The sequence below is a fragment of the Hipposideros armiger genome, unplaced genomic scaffold, assembly GCF_001890085.2.
Source record: "Hipposideros armiger isolate ML-2016 unplaced genomic scaffold, ASM189008v1 scaffold_582, whole genome shotgun sequence".
Lineage (NCBI taxonomy): Eukaryota > Metazoa > Chordata > Mammalia > Chiroptera > Hipposideridae > Hipposideros > Hipposideros armiger.
In genome coordinates, this window is record NW_017731932.1 from 296,288 (window position 1) to 318,028 (window position 21,741).

Genomic DNA, 21,741 nt, shown 5'->3' on the forward strand with positions numbered 1-21,741 from the left:
TCTTGAAAATGAATCTAATCCTGATAAAAACATATTCATGAGAGGTCAGAATATTTATATTTTTGTTACAACTCCACAGAATTACCTATAACTGTACTGGTACCCCACTTGCTTAATCACATCCTGATTCCACAGTGACAGATGCCATAAACAAACACTGTTCTGCCTTCTGTCTTTTTTTTTTTTTTTGCTTGCTTGCTTTTGTGTGACGCAAGCAGTATCAAAAATCTGTCCTTCTAGTAAGTTTTATGTCCTTTCACAAACTGCTTCCTCCTTAAACTATGACAACTACAACCAAAAATGTCTTCTGTTCTTTAATTTTTTTTTTTTAATTGGGAAACAGTGTGTTTTTCCAGGACCCATCAGCTCCAAGTCAAGTAGTTGTTTCAATCTAGTTGTGGAGGGTGCATCTCAGTGGCCCATGTGGGAATCAATCCTGCAACCTTTTTGTTATGAGCACTACAGCTCTAACCAACTAAGCTAACCTGCTGTCCCCTCTTCTGTTCTTGTTTCTTTTTCCATCTTCAGAGCAGAGGCCTCAAACTAGAGAAAACATTACCTGACTTGGAAATGCCCAACACTCCTCTGCAACCCCACATTTCAGTCAACTACCCCAAATCCTTTTGAAAAAGTATTAGATATAAATAGATATATTTGATGGCACTATACTACTCACCTCTCCACGTCTAGTCCCTTTCCAGGTTCCCTTTTAGATGTCTTCCTTTTCTGTCTCCAGTTGACCTCAGCGGGGGACTGCTCCGTTTCAATTCATCACACTTTGTCATCAATGGCTTTGGATTCAGCCACTTTCATCCAGAGCTGGACATCAGGCAACATCTAACCAAAGCGAGGACCGGGGGCCTAATGCACACAGGGGAAAGACCCGCTGTCCAGTCTGATAACGTAGATTGGCATTCTTGCTAAATGTTTAATCTTGAAATCATTTAATTTTTAATACCATCCCTGAAAACAGCTGTTTCCAGTCAGGAAGCGCGCTAAATAAACTATCTCTGGAAGGTCACGGGAGACCACTCCAGACAGGAAGTTCTGTAACCCCATCCCCCACCCCCAGTCACCAATTCTCCAAGATTTGGGGCTGGAGTGGAATCTGAGAAAAACCTGAATTCAGAAACTAGACCAATGACTTTGTTCCGGTACATCCCTGGCCCTAGGAGATATCCAGATTAGAGATATGGGGGCAAGGTGCGAGGAGAGCTATCCTGGGGCTTTTTCCTCCATTAAGCCTGAAGCCCTCTTAGCAGGGCCAAAAGCGGCCATTTGCAGTCTCTTCAAAGAGAAGCTGGAGGTGTCCTTCAGCCGCCTTGGAGCCTGCCTGATTGAAGGATCCTGACCCTCTTTTCACAGTATTGAACGCTAAGCGAGAAGTCCGCTGCCATCAGAATGCCTCCCTAGCGGGCCCTTCCCCCTACCTCTCGCGACCAGGCCATCTTTCCTCCACTCTCGAGTCCCTCAATACTTAGCCTCCCGCCCAAAGCGCTCCTCTTCCTGTGATTGGCTCTCCCAGGAGCTTTCGGCCAATGGGGATGACGTATTCTGACAGACGTAAGCCCGAGGCCTGGGGAGGAGGAAGGACGTCGGCCCCGCGACGCGCAGTGCGCGAGGGCAGCGGTGCGAGGCCTGTGGCGCGAGTCCGTGTCCTCAGACGGCGCTCCCTGTCATCACCTTCCAGTGCATGAGGTTGCCGAGTGCCGCAGCCGGACAAGGGCACTTGTGCGTGACTGCAGAGACCCTGTGGCTGGAGCTGGTGGTGAGGGTGAACTCTGAATTCGGGCCTACGGGATACCCACGCTCCATTCCCAGAAACCTTTGCGCCAAGGCGGTCTCTTAAAAGGGTTGGGCCAGGGCGCCCGGAGCTTGTGGGGCCGCCCAGCTTTGCAGGGCCTTCCCTGAAGCCCTGCTTTCTCTGCCAACCCCGATTCCGATTCCTTTCGCCCTGACCGGGAGACGAATTCTCAGGCGATTCACCCACCTGTGCTGCTTTCTTTGAAAATCTTCCCTGCAAGAGGCTGGACATAGGGAGGAAGCAAGGCAGTCTGGACAGAGGACCCAAGCACAGAGAGAACGGCAGGAGCAACTCCTGCTGAAGAGCTAATCCAGGTTGGGTCTGGTGGCAAGGCCAGGTGCTGGCGGATTGGGAACCTTCCCCAGGGCCTCAGTTTGGGCCCTTGCAACAGCTGCCAACCTCAACCCCCATCTCTCTGGCTGTGATGGGAATTGAATCTACTTTTTTTTTTTTCTTCTTAAGATTTTGTACTGGGGAATTGGGGGGATGGATGGGAACAGTGCTGGGGAATTGGGGGAGGGGAACAGACAAGTTGTTCTTTTGTTCTTCAGTCCAGTTGTGGAGGACGTTGCTTCACTGGCCCATGTTGGTAATATCATTGCGCTGTTCCCGGGTGAGACAGATCAGTCGCTGGCCACTGGAGCCTCACTGCAGCCTATGCCGTCCCTGGGGACTCTCTGCAGCCCAGCTCCAGGTCGAGCTGTTGTTCACCATCTTAGCTGTAGAGGGCAGTGTCACTGGCCCTCATGTGGGATCTGAACCGGGGCCCTGTTACTCAGAGCTGACGTCCCAAGCCAACTTTTAACCAATATGCCACTCGGCCGGCCCTGAATCTACTGTTTCTTAATTTACCTTTTCACTCTTTTTTCCTGGTAGTTTGACGTGAACTCTTCGGATCCTTAGTTCCACCTGACAGAAAACAGCATGCCAGGAAAGGAACACCAGCTGTGCAGTGGATGAAACCGGTTTCAGTGCAAAAAGCTGGAAGTGTAGTTAGCCTTAAGTCAGACTATCCAGTTTGTTTTAAGAGCGGTAGAATGCTTAATTATCCTTGCTCCATTGTTAGCCAGGTAATCAAACAGACTGACAAACAAACCTAAAGGTCAAATTCTTCGCCAGTTTCAGGTGGAATCAGGCTTGCTGTGGTCAAGAACATCTGACCCAAGGGTGGCAATGTTCTTATTTCTGTGCAAGACCTTCCTACCAAGTCCAGCAGCTTTTCTTTACTGTGCACCCTCTGCTGGTTAGTGTGGTAGAGTGAGCTCAGAGAAAAGGTGTGTACACTTAAGTGAGAATTTTATATCAGGATTTTTGCTTAAGTGTTAAATTGAGGATTATATCCATGGAACTCAGAAGTGTGGTGTTCAGGAAGAATAGGAGTAGTCAGCACTGTAGGAGTTGAGTCTCAGTGGTAATATGAATGATGAAGGTTTAAGAGTAATAACCGCTACCGTGGGGGGCGGGGGGGTGATAGTTATTTTGTGCCAGGTATACACAGTGCTAAGCAATTTTACCTGCATTGACACATTTAATCTTTAAAAACAGCCCTATGAAGTAACTACTGTTATTCCCATTTCATAAATGAGAAAAGTGAGACTCAGAGAACTTGGGTCATTTACCTGAGATTCAAATCTAGGCTTATCTCTGAGCTCCCTACATGTAACCACTGTGATATTTTTTCTTTTAGATACCATTGGCATCATTTCTGGGCTTATGGCTCCCAACTCATGCTATAATCTCTCACTTTTAAAAATTTCCCTGCCATTTCAAAGACAAAAAAAACCAAAATAACCATGGTTCTGAAATGTATTTTCCCTCACCCACAGGAATCTGATCCGTGAAAACCTAGGAGGTTTGTTAACAGACCAACATGTTTTCTCCTGCTAGTTCAAAAATCCTATACAGGAATCCCCGATTCCTCCGCTTAGCTTTTCTGCAGCTCCATCACCAGCAGCAGAGTGGAGTGTTCTGTGATGTCCTTCTGCAGGCAGAAGGTAAGAGACTACCGCAGGTCCTTGAATAATGTCCTTTCATTCAACATTGTTTTGTTATAACATTAATGAGGGAAAAAAAATCGATTCTGGCTAGGGCCACTATCTGTGTGGATTTTGCACTTTCTCCCCATATCTGCGCAGGGTTTCTCCAAGTGCTCCAGTTTCCTTCCACATCCCAAAGATGTGCATGTTGGGTGAATTGGCAGGTCTCAATTGTGCTAATCCGAGTGTGTGTGGGGGTGGGGGGAGGTAGGTGCCCTGTGATGGAAGGGCGCCCTCTCCAGGCAGGATTGGTTCGACTTGAGCTCTGAGCTGCCAGGATAGGCTTTGGCCCCCTACGACCCTGAACTGGAATAAGCATATTAGAAAATAACTACCTGACTTGTTTTTACTAATCTTTCTTAAATGTATGCATAGCTCACATTTATTTCAATGTTTAGTATTAAAAGTGTTTTGGTTCTTTATTTAGAAGTTTGGTGACATTTTTGTGACCAGAAATACGCTGTACAAAACTTAACTCTTGTTTGTATCAATTAGCCTATGGTAAAATTGGTTTCTTTATAGTGGTTTCACTTAAAGTTGCAGTTTCTAAGAACCTTTCGATGACATTAAGTGAGGACTTACTGTAGTGGGGACTCAATTGAAAACTCTCCATAGAATAAGATAAAATGAGTTTAGGACCAAGGAGTGGAGTACAAAACCAGAAAAAAAAATGTGTTGTTAATGCTTTTGAGCACTGTAAGATATTTGGTAATGAGCTGTTTGTTTCTAGGACAGTTACTCTTTTCAGGTGTTGAAAATGAGTCTCTGCTTTTTCTCTTGAAAAAAATGAAACTAATTGTAAAGTTTTTTTACAGTAGAAATTCTATAAAGCATGAATAAGATAATGCGATGGTTGTGAAGATTGAGTTAACACACGTAAAGCACTTAGAACAGTGCTTTTAATGTACTAAGCACAATATGAGTATGTGTTACTTATAGATGAAACTATTATGTTTTTTTCTTGTCTCCAAATTGATGGTTTCTGTTCATTGTTGCTAGACCTAAAAATACGTTATTTCCACCTCTTCTCTTTACTTGAAATGTTAAATCAGCATGAGGTAGAGCCTGGTATGGTGTAAAAGGCCCAGTACTACGAGTCAAGAGTTTAAGTCATAGCTTTGTTACTTAGTAACTAAGTGACAAATGGGCAAATGCTCATTTTCTTCATTTATCAAAAAGGATTATGACAACCATTATTGTGTAGCACTCTACAGTTTACAGAGTACACATACTGTAGTGTCTCTTATAACAACTTTGTGATATAGATGTTATATGGTTCCGGTTCTAGAGGTGAGTGAATTGAGGCCTAGAGAATTATATGACTTGCTATTAGTTCGCTTTGTAAGTGCAGAGTTGGGATTCATTCCTTAATTCAAAGTAAACAAGAAAGTATCAATTACCTGTTATGTGCTAGTACACTGTATTGGCATAGCCATAAAGTATATATGAAAACAAAAAGTCTTTCCTTATAAGGAATCGTGTAAGGGGAGGACATTCAAATAACCAGTGTATTCAAGTAACTGTGCAGTATGATAAAGAACATATTAGGGTAGGTATAGGCTGATATACAGCATCCTTCACAGACTTGAGGTTGAGGGACAGGGATTAGGGATATTTTCTTCGAGGAAATAACCCTTAGATGAGGTCTGAATGACAAATAGAAGTAGGAGGAAGTGGGGAAATATTTTCCCACGCAGACAGCAGCATATAGAGCAGCGGTTCTCAATCTTCCTAATGCCGCGACCCCTTAATACAGTTCCTCATGTTGTGGTGACCCCCAACCATAAAATTATTTTCGTTGCTACTCTATAACTGTAATTTTGCTACTGTTATGAATCATAATGTAAATATCTTTTTGTTTTCCGATAGTCTTAGGCGACCCCTGTGAAAGGGTCATTCGACCCTCAAAGGGGTCGCAACCCACAGGTTGAGAACCGCTGATATAGAGAATTAGAGACATGACCAGGGATTTGTGAGTGGCTCATTATGGCTACAGTGCAAAAAACAGGAAGTGTATTGACCAGATATTGCTAGAGAAATTAGCAGCAGTCACGTAAGGTCTGAAGTGTTATGCAAAGGAAGTAGGTCTTGTTCTCAGAACACTGGAAATTATATTTGAAGGTTTTAAGAAGGTCATGATCAGATACCTGTTAGAAACAGCACTCAGGCTGCATGACAAGAATTATTGGATTATTCTTGAGCACAGATAGGAGGCTGTTTTGTAATCCAAAACAGAAGGAATGGTGGCCTGAACTAAGGCATTGAGAGAGTTTTCTGGCTTTTAAGCTATTAAATTTATACTTGTTGCAGTTAAGAGCATAGACTCTGCAGCTAGACCCTCCTGGGTTTAAATTTTGTTTGTGCTACTTACCACATAATTGTGGGCACATCACTTAACTATGCCACAATTTACTCAACTATAATAATAGCTACTTTATAGGGTTCCAGTAAAGATTAAATGAATACTAGTAAAACCCTTAGAACAATACCTGGCACATAATAAGGACTCAAGAAGTATTAGCCTTTTTTTCCCCCCCCCCAAGACTTTATTGGGGAACAGTGTTGGGGAATTGGGGAAGGGGAACAGCCAAGTTGTTGTCCTTCAATCTTAGTTGTAGAGGACTCAGCTAGCTCAGCTCCAAGTCCAGTTGCCATCCGTCCGCCCATCGGCAGCTCGTGGCCGCTCAGCTCAAGGTGCCGTGTTCAGTTGTAGTTCTGGGTGGGCATAGCCCACCATCCCATGTGGGAGTCGAACTGGCAACCTTGTTGTTAGGAGCACATGCTCTCACCAGCTGAGCCATCCTGTCACCTGTTGGCAGCTCAGCTTGGGCACAGCTAACTGGCCCATGTGGGAATTGAACTGGCAACCCTGTTGCTCAGAGCTGGTGCTCTTAATCAACTGAGCTACTTGGCCGGCCCCAAAGTATTAGCTTTTTTAAAATTAATGTTTGATTAGATGCAGTGGGTAAGGGAGAAGGAAGAATCAAAGATGACTTCTAGTGCTCAGGCTTGGGTAATTGGGTGACTGTGATGCCTTATTTTGAAAAAATGGGAGGTTTTGGAGGACGGGAAATGACAAATTCGTTTTGTAGAAAGGTTGCATTGGAGGTACTTGTGGGACATCAATGTAGACATGCAGGCAATCACATGTCTCAAGAAAGATATCTGGGCAGAGGTAGGACCCTGGAGTCATCAGCAAGACTTTGGTAATTGAAGCCATCCATATCCAAAGCTCATGACTTTTCTGTTAGACCACAAGCAGCTTCTATAAAACTTTTTAAATTCTCGTGAGTCACAAAAACTTATTCAGCAAGTACCTGATCCCCTAGTCAAGCTCTGGCTATCCCTAAGTGAGCAAGACAGACAGGCATGGTCTCTGTCCTCACAGAGCTCAGTCTAGTCAAGGAGATGGGCAATCCAGATAGCTACGTGCTGTGATAGCAGCTACAGCACCTCTCTGTGCCCAGGAGCACCTGACCCAGACACAGGGTAGAGTGGGGGAAGGCTTTCTGAAAGAAGTGATGTCTAAACTACATTTTGAAGGATAAAAACTGAGTGAGCTAGATAATGGCAGAAGGTTCCAGGAAAGCAAAAGGAACAAATTTCTCCTAAATTTCCATGGAGAGAAATTGAGAGAAGGGGCAGCCTTTTGGGGTATCTGCTCGGCTCAGGAACATGACAGTCTGCGTGAGATAACAGTGTTTGGGTTTCCCCCCAGGTGAGGCAGTCCCCGCCCATTGCTGCATCCTGTCTGCCTGCAGCCCCTTCTTCACCGAGCGCCTTGAGCGGGAGAGGCCAGCTCTTGGTCGGAAGGTGGTGCTGGAGCTGGGGGGCTTGAAGATCAGGATACTTAGGAAGCTGATAGATTTCTTGTATACCTCAGAGATGGAAGTATCTCGAGAAGAAGCCCAGGATGTGCTTTCTGCTGCCCGTCAGCTCCAAGTATCTGAGCTAGAATCCCTTCAGCTAGAGGGTGGGAAGTTGGTGAAGGCCCCTCAGGGCAGAAGACTGAACCGGGAGTGCTTACAACCTCCAAGTGCTGCACCAATCTCTGCCAGGGTGGTGGCATCCAGCCACCACCCTCGACCGCCACTGCCTGTTCCCCAGACTCCCTGTCCTCTTGGGGCAGTGAGGTTGAAGTCGTCAGGGACGGAGGAAGGGTCCCAGGACAAGAGTGACCGACAGAATGCAGAGAACTTGTCTGACACTCTTGTGCTCAAGAGGAAGGCCAGAGCCTGCCCTCCTCCACCAGAAAAAAACTCTTCACCATCAAGCAACAGTCAGGGGCCTGAACAGAACAAGAGTCCTGCAGCTCTTTCCCCCGCCAGCGTGGACCCCTCTGTGGATGAGCAGCTATTGCCCAGAAAGATCAGACTGAGTCGTTCAAAGCCATCTCCTGATGTCTGTGTACCCAAACCTTCTAGCATTTTAAGTGGACCCAACTCAGTGCCTGCAGCCCCTGGCCGGCGTCTTTGGCGACAAAAAAGTATAAAGAAAGAAGTACCAGAGGACAAGCAGAAACCAGGGAGAGTTAATCTTCTACAGAGCACCCCAAGCCCATCTGGCCTTGGAAAGACGGGCGGGAGTAAGAAGCGGAGCCCTGAAGTCAGGGCATCTAACTCGGACTCGGCTGCAGAGGAGGGGCAGGTTGGGAGAGTGAAACTCCGTAAGACTGTCAACGGGACCTGCTGGGAGGTGGTGCAAGAGCCTCCCCTCAAAAACTCTCAAGATAGTCCTCAGATCCCAGAACCTGGAGACTCAGGAGAGCGGCCAGGGATTCAGCCATCCTCGGTTAACCTGCAGGAAGTGTCATCTGCTACAACAGACCTGTGTCAGGACTCCCCACTAGTGTGCTCTAGGCTACAAGACATTCTTTCTGCTAGCCACTCCCCAGGCCCCCCTGTGAAGTCTGAGTTTGGGTCCAGTCCAGAGCTGGCAGGGAAGGAACCTGGGTTCGACGTCGACTGCAGAGAGCCATATTCATTTGACACAGGCCTGCTCGGGCAGCCCTGTGAAGCTGAGGAGTACCGAATCACAAGTGCCGCTGCCACCAGTGAGCTAGAAGAGATCCTGGACTTCATGCTGTGTGGCTCAGACATTGAACCACCTACAGCGTCTCTGGAGAGTCCCAGACCTGAGGGCTGCAGGACCCCTAGTTACCACCTGACAGACACAGGAAAGAACTGGATCGAAGGGGAAGAATGGTATTTACCAGACATGGAACTCTGGCCCCAGGAGCTCACAGGATTGGAAAAGGAACCTGTTGGTGAGAACAAAGAGCTAGTCGAGTCCCTTAACCCCCTTGTCATGCCCTCTGAGATGAGTGAAGGGGAGGTGCTTTCAGTAGAAAGCTCTTGGACTCAAGACCTAGAGATTACCAGCTCTGAGCAACTGGATGATCAGAGAGACAAACTTGTACACACTGACTCCCTTGACCCTCCCCAAAAGTCCTACGGAGACCTCTCACCTCCTTGTTCAAACTGGGCACAGACTGGGCTGGAAGTGTCCCTGACTATGGATGAGGTATTGTACCCTGCTCCAGAAGCAGGCAAGGAGGTACTGAGCAACTCTGAGCTGTTGGACCCACTTCCTGCCAGCCCACAGGAGGAAGCGATTGATGTGGTAGACTGGACATCAGAGGGAAAGTTGGTGCCCACCAGTATCCCCTCCGTATGGCCTGACCCTTCCTCAGAGTCAGAAACAGAGGTAGACATCATAACGTAGTGGAGTGGGGAAGGCAGTTTAAGGGCACTGGGAGGATGGAAAATGTTGGCTGGCAAAAGGTATTGGCAGAGAGGCTAGCACATATCCTGTCCTCCCCTCCTCAGGCTTTGGGAGTTAGGCATAAGTCAAGTAGTACCATGGGTAGAAAATTATGAATTTGAACCATCTTGTTTCCTTACAATCTATTTTACAGTTAATGACAAACAAGTGAAATAATAAGCCGTGTGGTCCCCAACTCTAGTGGATCATAGGTAATAGCCAAGGCCAGGTTTCCCAGGTTATGAGGCACTGCTAATTCAGAACAAATTACCACCCTCCATGGTAGGAGTTTGATGTATGAGAAAACGTTCCAGAGGGTGTGAAGTGGTGCTGGAGTGGAACACAAAGTGGGTGGGAGTGACAGGACGTGGTCCAGCACCTTACGTGTGGGGCTTATTCACTACCAGTATGGGAAATCTAGCCAAAACCTCCACAGGGGCCAGGAACAGGTACTTCCATCATCACTTCTAAGAAGTGAGTTGAAAAGATAGTTGCTTTTTAAAAAAATAAATTACTTTTCCCATTTTTACAAGTATTTCCATCGTTTTTACAAGTATTTCACATGCTCTACCAGAGAACCTAGGAGTTGCAGGTTATTTGGTGACCTCAGACTATGAAAAAAAATAAGGGACCAATCCATTGCGTAAGGCTGGCTTTGTTTACCCCTTACCATAAGATTAAGTTTTATTTTATTACTCAAATACTTTATTTCAACTTTTATTAAACCAAATCCAAGAACTTCTCAATGCCTTACTAGAGGGTTGCCTCACAACTGAACCATCGTTTCTGGAGGGGTAGAAACCATAGCTTCAGGCACATGACTGAAGTTTGGCCATGTTCCGTCATAAATGCTCCAACACCACCAGGGACAGAAGGCTGTGAAAATGAGGGGGGAAAGGTTAGAGAAGGGATCCAGACAATCATATAGCCTGAGGAAGACATGCCCCGTCCCCAACCCTTGAACCCCACACTCAGGAGAGCTCAAGGATTGCATCTTCCCCCATCTCAATCAGCATATCAAGTGCCTGACCACATGCCAAAGCAGGGTCTGAATGAAGCACTAGGGATAAGACAGGGTCAAACCCATGTGACCAGAAGTGAGTACTGTAATGCAGTGTTATCACATGGGACTATTAACAGGCCATACTAGGAATAAACACGGTAGGAGTAAGCACACCAGAAGTTACACAAAAAGATTTTGCTAATAAAAGGGGAAAATCACGACCCATATAAATAAACACATGTCAATGATTTTGTTTTTGTTATAAAGCAGAGAACGGATGGGACTTGACTTAACCACTTCAAAGAATCAAAACACATGCCATCAGAGATGTGGAAAATGAATTTTTTAACAAAAATACAAAAATGGTCCATAGCTCCAGGACATTAGTTAACTGTATCTTCAAAGGACATAAATTGCATTTCTATAAATCATTACATTACCATCAGTTCTACAACTTAGCTCAAGGACGATTAAATGAAACCTGGAGGGTAGCAAAGGGCACACTAGATAGGAAACTGATTTGTTTTTTACGATTTCCGTTTTTTTCTACCAGTAAAAGGGAAGAGTATTCCCAAACAGAGAAAATACTGAGGACAGTTCGAGTTATGAAAAAACGTAGCTCCTGTGTGAAATGCGGATAACAGGGCTGCTTCCAAAATAGCCACGAGACCAACCCAATCCCTCCCTAATCCCCGGGCCCACTTCAAACCTCAGCATGAGGACTTCTGCCCAAACCTCCCTACGAAAGGTACTTCTTCAGCTCCTCCACCACCTCTGGCGGGTCGGGGAACTTGAGTTTGCGTGGGGGCCCCTTCTTAATCCCAGTCCAGAGCTCCGCACCTGGGAAAAGACCGAATGAAGTTACTAATCTCCCCGCGGTTTCTGAGCCCAGCCCTTCCTCCCCTCGGACTCATGCCTTCTCCCCCCAGACCCGGATCCCCACTCACTGCTGCCGTCCGGGCGCAGCAGCGTCACCTCGAAGCTGCCCCGCCGGGGCTTGGCCGGGTTCACCTTCACTGCAAGCTCGGGGGCCTCCAGGCGCAGCGCCTGGCTCAGGGCCGCGGCGTTGCGCCCGTAGACGCGTCAACTCGTGCTACGGAGAGACGGAGAGGGTCAGAGACGGGGGCCCTGGGTCTGCGACGCCCTTGCCCCCATCCCCGTGACTCTCCAGTTCCCTCACCAATGCTCGATAACCACGGTCGCTTCCTCCACTCCATTCTGGCCGCCAGCCAGCTTCTCCCGCTTGTCGGCGGCCGCGACCACCGCCGTCTCGGCCTTCCGCTTCCTCCCGCGGGAAGCCATGGCGCCTGGAGCCCGGCCCAGAACCAAGCCGACCTGGGGCGGGAATAGGGTGCAGACGTGGCCACTGAGCGGCCACAGAACAGCGCACTGCCCCACTCCGAGATCCAAACCGCAGGCCAGAAAGCTCGGCTCCCAGAACAAAACCTTCCAATCAGCGGAAAGCCCGGCGCCCGCGAACACGTGGACGGAAGGCGGGACCTCCCGGCACGGCCACTCTGCACGCAGGGTGGGGGAGGTACCGGGAGCAAGACCGAACCACCAGCGCCTGGGAGGGGGTGGTGAGCACAGCAGGGGCGCGAACTAGGTTATCTCAAAACAAGACTGGCTGCTGGTTTTTCTGTAACAGCGCGTCGGGCTAGTGAACACCATGAACTCAACCCCCAGCCCTCAAAACCTCCTCCCTGGGACCCGCGGACCAATCCCGAATCAAGTCTACAATATAAGTCGGTGCGATCGGTACTGGGTTTATGGAAACTGGCCTTCCCCAACTCGCCCCAATCCTGGGGACCAATGCCTGGCATTTGGTGAAACTAATCAGAATGGCGTTTGAAGTTAAGGAGGAAGTAAAGAATTCCTCTGCAGTTGCCTGGGTTTTTTTAGCTGTTGGCGGCTCATCTCGGCCGGGAATCAAACCCACGACCCCGTCGCTCAGAGCACTCACACTTGAGCGAGCTCTTAACCAACTGAGCCACTCGGCTGGCCGTTGCCTGACTTTTTAACACGCAAGGATAAAGGCACAATCAAAAGGAAATCCCAGTCTCTTTATTATGGGAAACCATCAACTAACTGGGTGTGGGGGGATAGATAGGAGGGTAAGTGAAACCCCAATCCTGCCCAGGGGGGCTTTCTTCCCCAGGCCCACCACGCCAAAGGAAGGTCTCAAACCTCTATTCCCCTTCCTCCCGGTCTCCATCAAACATTATTCAATACTATCTTCATGAGAAAACCCTGCGGTTAACGGTTTCTCCTTGGGACCAGTGACAAGATTAGGTTTATATTTTCTAATGAAGGCCACAGACCAAGCCAGAAGGGCCTAAAGAGGTTAGGGTCCTGGGAAAAATCTTAGCGTTGATTCTGTACCCTGGCATCTTATATTAGGGTTTAAGTAGTCTGTGTATGTCCACTAAGGAATAATGGAGATGTGAGTGGCGGACAGCACTTGACACACTGACCCAAGTTTGGAAGGAAAGCATTTCCTCCTCCATCACATGAGCTATCTCCCTCCAGTGAAACAGCTGGCCACTGCAGTGGAGGCCTTCCTGGAGGAGTACCTGTCAATTCCCTGGATGCTTCTTTAAAACCAGAAGCAGCACCCTGTCCTACCCAGGCACAGCCAAACAGGGAAAACATAAATAAAAGGCAGAGGCCTCGGGCTTGTGGTTACAGAAGGGGCAGGGCCTCAAAGGTGCCGGGGATTGACCAGAGGCACTGACAAGGCAGGGAGCCTATTTGTCCTTCTTGCTTTCCCCATCTGGCACTACTAAGGGAGTTGGGGCCACAGGCTGCTCCTCAGGAATATTATCTCCAGCCTTCGATAGCTTCTTGGCCCGTTGATACAGTTCATTCAAGCTGAATTCTCGGATCACGTTCTCCTGCACAAAAGAGATGCATACATCAGGGTTCAAGTTGGAAAAGGAGACTTCAGACCTGGGAAGTAAGACGTATTTAGACGCAGTTTAGGAAAGGAAGAGCCTAAATCTCTTTTTTGGGTACCTGGAAAAGTCAACTTAATATTTAAATACCTATTATGTGCAAGTCACTGCGAGCACACGATCTAATGTAACATTTAAAACAACCCTGTGAGCCAAGTATTACTGTCTCCAATTTATTGCTAAGGAGCCTAAGGCCTACAGACTGTAGGTATAAGGGCCTTTGAGACGGAATCTTAACTAATAATTGTTTCCCAATACTCGCAGGTCTCGCACATGGTACAAGAATAATATAAATTTGCTGAGTGAATTCATGAAAGAGGTCTAAAAACGAGTCCACACTCTCAAAGCTTGTGGGCAAATGGCAGAGCTAGGAATCAAACCCAGGGTGGGCTCCTTCTGCAAACCACTGGCCCACTCTTTCCTGTACCTCAGAGAAAGTCCAAGAGACAGCTCGTCCTTTTTTGTCAATCTGTGGCCGCCGCATGACCTCCTTGCCACCTTGGAACAGGATCAGGGTAGGAAGCTGCTTGGTGAGAGGTGATGTGCTCACTTTGTACCTACAGGACCCAGAAAGTACTCTGTAAATGCATCTGCATACACCACTCCAAGTGATTCCCTGCTTAGACCCTCTGCCTAGGCCCTTACATACCGTGTACTAACATCAGTGTAGCGTCCAACGTCCACCTTCCCAAAATTGAGCCCTGTACAGTTGTACCTGAGAATATATGATTTAACATAATGAAAGAAGAGAGAATGGATCAACAGAAGAGGAAGTACAGCTATTGGGGGGGGTCGGGGGGTGCCTTTGGTTGCAGTGTGCAAAAATCAAGGCCAAAAACAATGAGAGGGAAGGTATGACATCTCAATTTCCATCCTCCCTCTCTTTGCACTACTCACTTGAGGGAGAGGTCTGCATAGATTGGAGCAAATGATTGGCAGTCACTAGACCAATTGGCAAAGAACTCCACAATCCAAGTGACCCTCTTGTCCCGCTCGAGCTCTTCCTGCCACATACAGGGAAGAATCAGTGAGCTGGATCACACAGGCTCCTGGAAAGGTCCAGCCTTAGCATCTAATTCCTCGTCCTGGCTTCCCCTCTCCACCTCCCCTAGCTCCCACAAAGAACCACAGTGCCCTTGACTTCCATTCTGAAGCACTGTTGCTCCTCCTAGTGAGTAGAAAGCACAACTGCAGAATTACCCACAAGTACCCGAGAAACAGAAGGGCGGATGAACACTCACATCAATGGTTTTATCATTGAAGTACTTGATGTATTCAGGGCCCATGTACAGAGGAGGTTTGCACGTCATCACGAACACTAAACAGAAAAAAGATGTCGGAGGAAACATATAAGGCCTCAGGGAGGGGATTTACTTTCAAACCAATTCAAAGATTTCAAGCACCAAAGAACACACTTTATGGGCATTCACAGACCACGGACACATTCCCTTCCTGTTAGTCTCCACAGATTCTTATCGTCTGAGCCACACACATAATTAATTAGGTACAAGATATGGAAGAAAGGTATGGAGAAACTGGCTGGGGACTGGATTTGGTTCCCACAACCCCATCTTGTAGTGTCCTTACCTATGCAGAGTGTGATGTAAAGCAGGCCCATGCGAATATCCAGGCGGAAGAAAAGAATTGCATTGGCCACCTTACTAAACATGAAGATGTTGCCTATATGCTGCTCCACAGTGACTGAAACACAAAGATGCGACAGGTCAGGTGGGGCTGCATGTTCCTAGAGCCCATTCTTTGTCCCTTTATCTGGAGTACTGTGAAATGGGAGGCAGGGAGGGGGATAAAAGCCTAAGATGGAATTCAGCCTTGGCATGGAACGAGGGACAAGTTCACCAGGTAACGCCCCTCTCCTAACATGAACGGAAGCGCCTGGGGGGGCGGGGCTTCGGGCCTGCCCCTGGGCAACCGAGAGGGAGGCTGAACTCACTGGATCTGCGGTTCTTCATCATCACAATGGCACTGAGAAACATCAGGATCTCTACTTCTCTCTGGAACAAAACCAAAGTGACAGGAACGCCGTCAAAGAGACGATCTGGATGGGAAAGGGAGCCAAGTATGGGATAAAAACCAACAGAGATGCAAACTGGGAATGGTGACAGTAAAGATGTAACTGCTAAGGCAAAGTGGGAAAAACACCAGGCAGAAGACCTAGGTTCAGGCTCTGTCACAAGCTGGCTGGTGCCTTTCAGCAAATCACTTAACCACTGAGCTTTGGTTTTCTCGACTGAAAAATATCTGTTTCAAAATGCTATTGTGAAGATTAAGTGATAATGGGTATGAAAGAGCTGCATAAATATGGTATAAAACTGTGAGAGATTACAACCAACTCAGCTTGATCTTGGTAAAAAAAAAAAAATTTCCAAGGAAACGTCTCAGTAATATTCCATTTGCTTGGTTTTGCTTAAATCATTCCTCTCCATCCAATATGCATAGTGATAATCCATGCATCTTTGATATAATTTGAGAGGTTAAGGAAGCCTTTTAAGGGCTCTCAAAGGCCCTTTTCAGTACCCTTGGCTTATGCTCTTTCTCACATTCTAGAATGTAAGCTCCACTGGAGCAAATTGAGACAGACGATACACATGACAAAGAAACAAGATCATTTTAAAGAGCAAAGACTGCAATGAGGAATAACAAGGGCCACGTGAGAGAAAGCGTAGGAGGGCAACTATAGATGGAATGGTCTGAGGCCGTCCATAGCTTTCTGTTTATAATACAGGGGCCCAAATCATTATTTCAGACAGAACCAATCAACTGGGATTTACAGTTAGGAATCAGGGACATATTTTAGCCTCAGTCTCCAACAAAAAGTAACTGACTGAATTTAGAAATGGACATGTAAAGTGGGAATTACAGAAGATGCAGGCCTTTCTAAATATTATACCTGAGCAGAGATTAGGAAGAGTTTTCACAAATGAAATTGGGTTAGAATTGGGACTTACAATTGTGGAAAGATTAATTTAAAAAGAGAACTGGTTAATCAGGAGACCAAAGATAGGACTAAAAGGAATATTCTCTAATGACAGAATGGGTCTATGGTGAATACTGGCTATGTATACTCCAAACCTTATTTCCTATTCTTCCTAAGCAGACTGCAGCTAGACAGACTCTCTTGGTCTCCTGGCATCTAGGTAGAACTGTGTGACTAACACTCCTGAATGGAATGTGAGTGGAAGTGATGTGACACTTCTGCACAGGCAGTAAGAAAGGGTCTGTCCCTGCATTCCAGCTTTCTTTCTTCATCTTCTGACTGGATGATACTGGGATAACCTTAAGGCCATGGGTTGAAGACGGTATGAGACTGGGTTCCCGAATAACTGTATGAAGCAGAGCCCCTCTGGTTGTTCTGCTTGTTTGTTCATTGTTTTAAAACTTTTTTAAAGGAAATTTCAAACAGACGCTAGAGAGGATACTGAAGGGTTGCAGAATATGCCACCCCGAAATATGCCACTTTGATAAAAGGATTATTTTGAGCCTAAAGACAATTTAGAAGAACTAGATACAAGAAAAGCTCCCTGTTCTCCCTGTTTTTGTCTAAAAGCAGGGCATAAATTTTCAAAGGTGTCCCTCCAACCTTCTCTCCCAGGAAGGACAAAAGTTAATCAAGAGAGATAACTTTAAACCCTATCGGCCAGAAGATAGCATCAGAAGAGTCTATATAACAAACTAGTCTTTATCTACCATTAGTTTACCTCCCCCCAGTTTGCTGCCCTTGGAAGCCTAAAACTGCATTCTTTGTCCAGTCAATTCTCCATAAATTTATTTTTCTTTGTTGAAGATGCTACATAAGCCAGAGTACTAAGCCAACTCTTTGAGTCACTCATTTCTCCCTGGGTATCTCCCAGGTATACATGAGGTATATATGTTAAGAGACTTCTGTGTCTTTTGTCTTGGATTAATCTGTCTTTTATTACAGTGGTCTCAGCCAGACCTCAGTAGAACAGAGGGAAAATTATTTTTCTTCCTCTACAATACTTTAATGAACCTCTATTACTCAGCTTCAACAGTAACATTTTGCCAAAATGCTTCCATTTCATCTATGCTACCCACTTTTTTTGCTGGAGAAACTTAAAGCAAATTCCAACTATATCATTTCACCTGTAAATACTTCTGTGTGTATCTCACAGATATGGACCTTTTTTTTTTTACAAACCAAAATACCATTTTCATACCTAACACAAAACCTTGGATTGTGAGTAACTTGGTTTGCGAGTGTTCCACAAGACAAGCAAACATTTCTAAAACATTTTAACATGGTAAACATGGTAACATGTCTTGCAATATGAGTACTTTGTTTCCAGAATGAATTATGCTGCAAACCAAGGTATTACTGTAATTCCTTAATGTCACCTAATACTTGGTCCTTATTCAAATGATCCCAGTTATCTCCAATTGTCTCTGTAAGGTTGCTTGTTCAAATCAGGAACAAGCAAGCAAGATGCACACATTGACTCTAGCTGATTAAGGTCTTCCTTAATCTCTAAAGGATACCTGCCCTTCTTTTTTATCGCAAGCTATTGGGTTGTTGGAAAAGTCATGACGCATTTTTGCAATGAAAAACATAGAAAAAATACATCATGACTTTCCCGACAACCCAATAGTTATCTGTAGAAGAAATTGAGTCAGTTGTACTGTCAACTTTCCCGCTTTCTGAGTTTGGCTGCTTGCATGCTTATGGTATTTGTTCTGATGATGATCTATCTATCTCCCACATTTCTTGTAAAGTGCAATGAAATCTAGAGGTTTGAATACAATAAAATCCAAATCTTTCACCAAAAATACATTGTAGGTGGTGTTAGATACTCTCTATTCCATCCCTTCAGAGGACATAGCAACCTTCCATCTGATGGTTTTAGCATCCACAGGTGATCATTGCCTAGATTTATTATTAGGGGGTTCTAGATGACTTTTAAATTCGATCATTCCTTCTGTATTTATTAGCCCAAATTCTTCTATTAAGAAACCAACATTCCCTTATTAATTATTTGGTTATGCTGAGACACTATATAGGAAAAGTAAACTGCTTGATTCTTAGTTTCTTTTTTTTTAAGCTGCGCCATTGTGCCACCTGTTGGCAGCTCAGCAGCTGCTCAGCTCAGGCTGGGACTCGAACTGCTGTTGCTCAGAGCTCAAACTCTTGAGTGAGCTCTTAACCAACTGAGCCACTCGGCCGGCCCCAGATTCTTTGCTTTTAAGAAAATAGAAATAAAACTTTTATTCTGTTAAGCCACTGAAAATTTGATGTTTACCTATTACTGCTAACATTATTTACTTTAATATCCTAACTTCCCAATCACCAAGGTGATTCAGTAACACACAGATTTTCCGGGAAAACACTGGGTATCAACCCTAAGTAGAGATGCTCTACGACTCACAATGAACCCGATAACCTATCATTAAGATTGAAAATATCATAAGTTGAAAATGTATTTAATACTATAAAGAAGAGTATCGGTTATTCACCCTCTTGTTGGCATGGGTAGCTGGGAGCTATGGCTCACTGACACTGCCCAGAATCATGACAAGAGTATCATAACACGTATTACTAGCCTAGAAAAAGATCAAAATTCAAAGCATGGTTTCTACCGAATGTATATCACTTTCACACCATCCTAAACCTGAAAAATCGTAAGTCGAACCATAGTAAGTCAAGGACCATCTGTAGTTTAAAAAAATTCTTGAATTGAATTAGTAGCAATGCATAGTATGACATTCACGCAAAAGATGGCGTTAATCAAATGAATGCTAGCGTCATTCATTGTATAATTTTAATATAGTTTTATCCTTTCTTAAATGTGTATACATTTTTTTGGCACTCTGTGTGTGTGTGTGTGTGTGTGTGTGTGTATTTTTTTTAAGAGAATTTTTATCAGTTTGTTTGAGCCCAAACTGATGGCCACCGCTGGGAAGCTAGACCTCAAATGCTCCCTCCACTTATATTTTTGAGTCCCATTTTGGTTAAAGTGGTATAGAATATCAGATAAAAATAGGATCTTTTGAAGTAGCATGGCTACACTTGAGCTAATTAATAATACTGTCTGGGAAAGGGCAGAGAAGTATGAAAGAGTAGGATGAAGGCTAAATGTAAGGGAGTGGATTCTGGTCAAGTTCAAGGCTTATTTTGGGGGAACTGGAAAAAAAACAAAAAAATCAGGGTTACCCTCCTTCCTCAGAACACAGATGCTGCTATACAGCAGAGGGCACAGAGCTTCAATTCATTTGTGTGGTCCCTTCACTCTTTTTTTTTTTTAGCTGAGCCATCCTGCCACCTGTTGGCAGCTCAGCGGCTGCCCAGCTCGGGCCATGACTCGAACCACTGTTGCTCAGAGCTCGCACTCTTGAAAGAGCTCCTAACCAACTGAGCTACTCAGCTGGCCCGGTCTCTTCACTCTTACTCAGGAAGTACAGCAAGAGGCTTGGGACAGATTTCTTTACAATGTTTTACAGTTCCTTTTCGATAAGCCTAACAATTTTATTCATTTTTCCATCCTCGGGATGCAGCACAAGTGCCTACTATACAGCGCTCATTCAGGAAATGTTAACTGAACTAAGAAATGGGTGATGAGTGTGCAGGTACTATGGCCAGAAGAGTGGTTTGCAATCCCAGTCACTCACTAGGTGTGTGACCTAGGGCAAGTCTCCTAATCACGCCGAGATCATTTCTCCACCAATAAAACGGAAATACTACTTGCCTTGTTTAATTACCCGGCTCCTTAAGTGGCTTTACATATGAGCAGCACTGTAAAAGACTGTACATACGTGTGTAGAGTTTGGGTAGTGCTGTCGACGAATATCAATGGTAAGATGGAAAGAACCCTGAACTCAAGAGTTAGAAGGCCCGGGCTGCTGTGCAGGCTAACCTGCTGTTTTCCCATCTTAATTAAACATGAAGAGATTTAGACTCGATGCCTGTCCAGGCCCTATGCTCTTAATGGTAAGTCTGCTACAGGCTCAAAACTTCAGGTGTGAGTTCTCAAAGAGGTGAACCTCGGGGCCTCCGGATGCAATCGGGGTGCGGGGTTGGGGGAGGACAGTCAAGGTCGCGGGGTCCTAAGGTGGGGGTCGCTCACCCAGTCAAAGTCACACGGGTTGCCATCTTCGCGTTGCGTGGGGAGAGTGTGGCAGACCGGGGGCAGCTTCCTCACGAGTAGGAAGGCAACAGAGAGCAGGGCAGACAGAAGGTAGTAAGGTCGGGCCAGCCACCGTGAAAGGCGCGGCACCGAATACACCAAAGCAATTAAAGGTGCCAGGACCGCCATCTTCTTGGCCCTGGGCACTAGCCGCTCTCCAGGGTCGGTAGGTCTGGCCCCGCCTCTCTAATCATTGAGACGTCCATTGGGCCTAGTTTCGGATGCACCGCCTCAAGACCCGGAAGTATATCTATGAGTGGACGCTACAGTAGGGAGAAACTGAAAAACTGATTTCATACTTTATTGGTCAACCTAGCTGTCGCTTTTTCCACCTAAGTCATTTTATTGGATATGCGACTGTTGCGAGCGGAAACAACAGAGAATTTAATAGGATTAGATAGCACTTCCTGAACGTGCTCATAAAGCGACGGAAGTAGTGGCCGGAAAAAAGTAGGCGGGTCCCGAGGCATCCAATGACAAGCGGCTCACGGAGGTACAACGTGAAAAGATTGTCCAATGAAAATCACCAGCGCCAGACACCCGGACAGCGCCTGGGTAGAGGGGAAGATGGAGAATTTCACGGCGCTGTTCGGAGCTCAGGCTGACCCACCACCGCCCCCAACAGCACTCGGCTTCGGACCAGGAAAACCTCCACCCCCGCCACCCCCTCCTCCAGGCGGGGGAGCCGGTACGGCTCCGCCCCCCACCGTGGTCACGGCCCCTCCCGGCGCCGACAAGTCAGCAGCTGGTTGTGGTCCCTTCTACCTAATGAGGGAACTGCCAGGTGAGTACTAGGCCTGGCGTAACCAGCCAATCAGATCCTAACGAGGGTGTGATGGGCGTGGCTCTCAGCCGACCGGCGGAGGTGCAAGGTAACCTAGGCAACGCGTGCCAGGACCTTGGAGTGGAAAGGCCTCAGAATTCACTACCAAAGGGATGACGTGAATTCTTGGGGTGGATTGAAGGTGGGAAGAGAATACATTTCCGTGACCATTTTTCACGCTGTATCCGGCCTGTGTCCCTGACT

The 21,741-nt window shown here is 46.2% G+C and overlaps 4 protein-coding genes across 4 annotated transcripts in view; 2 read left to right on the top strand and 2 right to left on the bottom strand.

Annotated features, from left to right (window-relative positions):
• The first annotated feature begins 1,831 nt into the window (after nt 1-1,831).
• On the top strand, nt 1,832-10,152 carry BTBD18 (BTB domain containing 18). The gene is made up of 3 exons (XM_019624310.1): nt 1,832-2,118; nt 3,631-3,798; nt 7,559-10,152. Exons 2-3 carry the CDS (start codon nt 3,675-3,677, stop codon nt 9,562-9,564), a joined length of 2,130 nt encoding a protein of 709 aa, XP_019479855.1. The 5' UTR covers nt 1,832-2,118; nt 3,631-3,674; the 3' UTR covers nt 9,565-10,152.
• Nucleotides 10,153-10,304: 152 nt separating this feature from the next.
• SELENOH (selenoprotein H) lies at nt 10,305-12,161 on the bottom strand. The gene is made up of 4 exons (XM_019624312.1): nt 11,787-12,161; nt 11,554-11,699; nt 11,316-11,446; nt 10,305-10,479 (listed from the first exon to the last, which is right to left on the bottom strand). The coding sequence occupies exons 1-3, from the start codon at nt 11,906-11,908 to the stop codon at nt 11,346-11,348; spliced, it is 369 nt and encodes a 122-aa protein (XP_019479857.1). The 5' UTR covers nt 11,909-12,161; the 3' UTR covers nt 10,305-10,479; nt 11,316-11,345.
• A 487-nt stretch (nt 12,162-12,648) lies between these two features.
• Nucleotides 12,649-20,925, bottom strand: TMX2 (thioredoxin related transmembrane protein 2). Its single transcript, XM_019624311.1, has 8 exons — nt 20,655-20,925; nt 15,512-15,572; nt 15,148-15,261; nt 14,802-14,878; nt 14,458-14,564; nt 14,210-14,275; nt 13,988-14,117; nt 12,649-13,500 (listed from the first exon to the last, which is right to left on the bottom strand). The coding sequence occupies exons 1-8, from the start codon at nt 20,841-20,843 to the stop codon at nt 13,354-13,356; spliced, it is 891 nt and encodes a 296-aa protein (XP_019479856.1). The 5' UTR covers nt 20,844-20,925; the 3' UTR covers nt 12,649-13,353.
• A 284-nt stretch (nt 20,926-21,209) lies between these two features.
• The window catches only part of MED19 (mediator complex subunit 19), a 7,843-nt gene continuing 7,311 nt past the window's right edge, over nt 21,210-21,741 (top strand). The window contains exon 1 of the mRNA XM_019624238.1: nt 21,210-21,498. Within this exon, the coding sequence (XP_019479783.1) occupies nt 21,231-21,498 (268 nt within the window). The 5' untranslated portion in view covers nt 21,210-21,230. The remainder of the gene's footprint in view (nt 21,499-21,741) is intronic.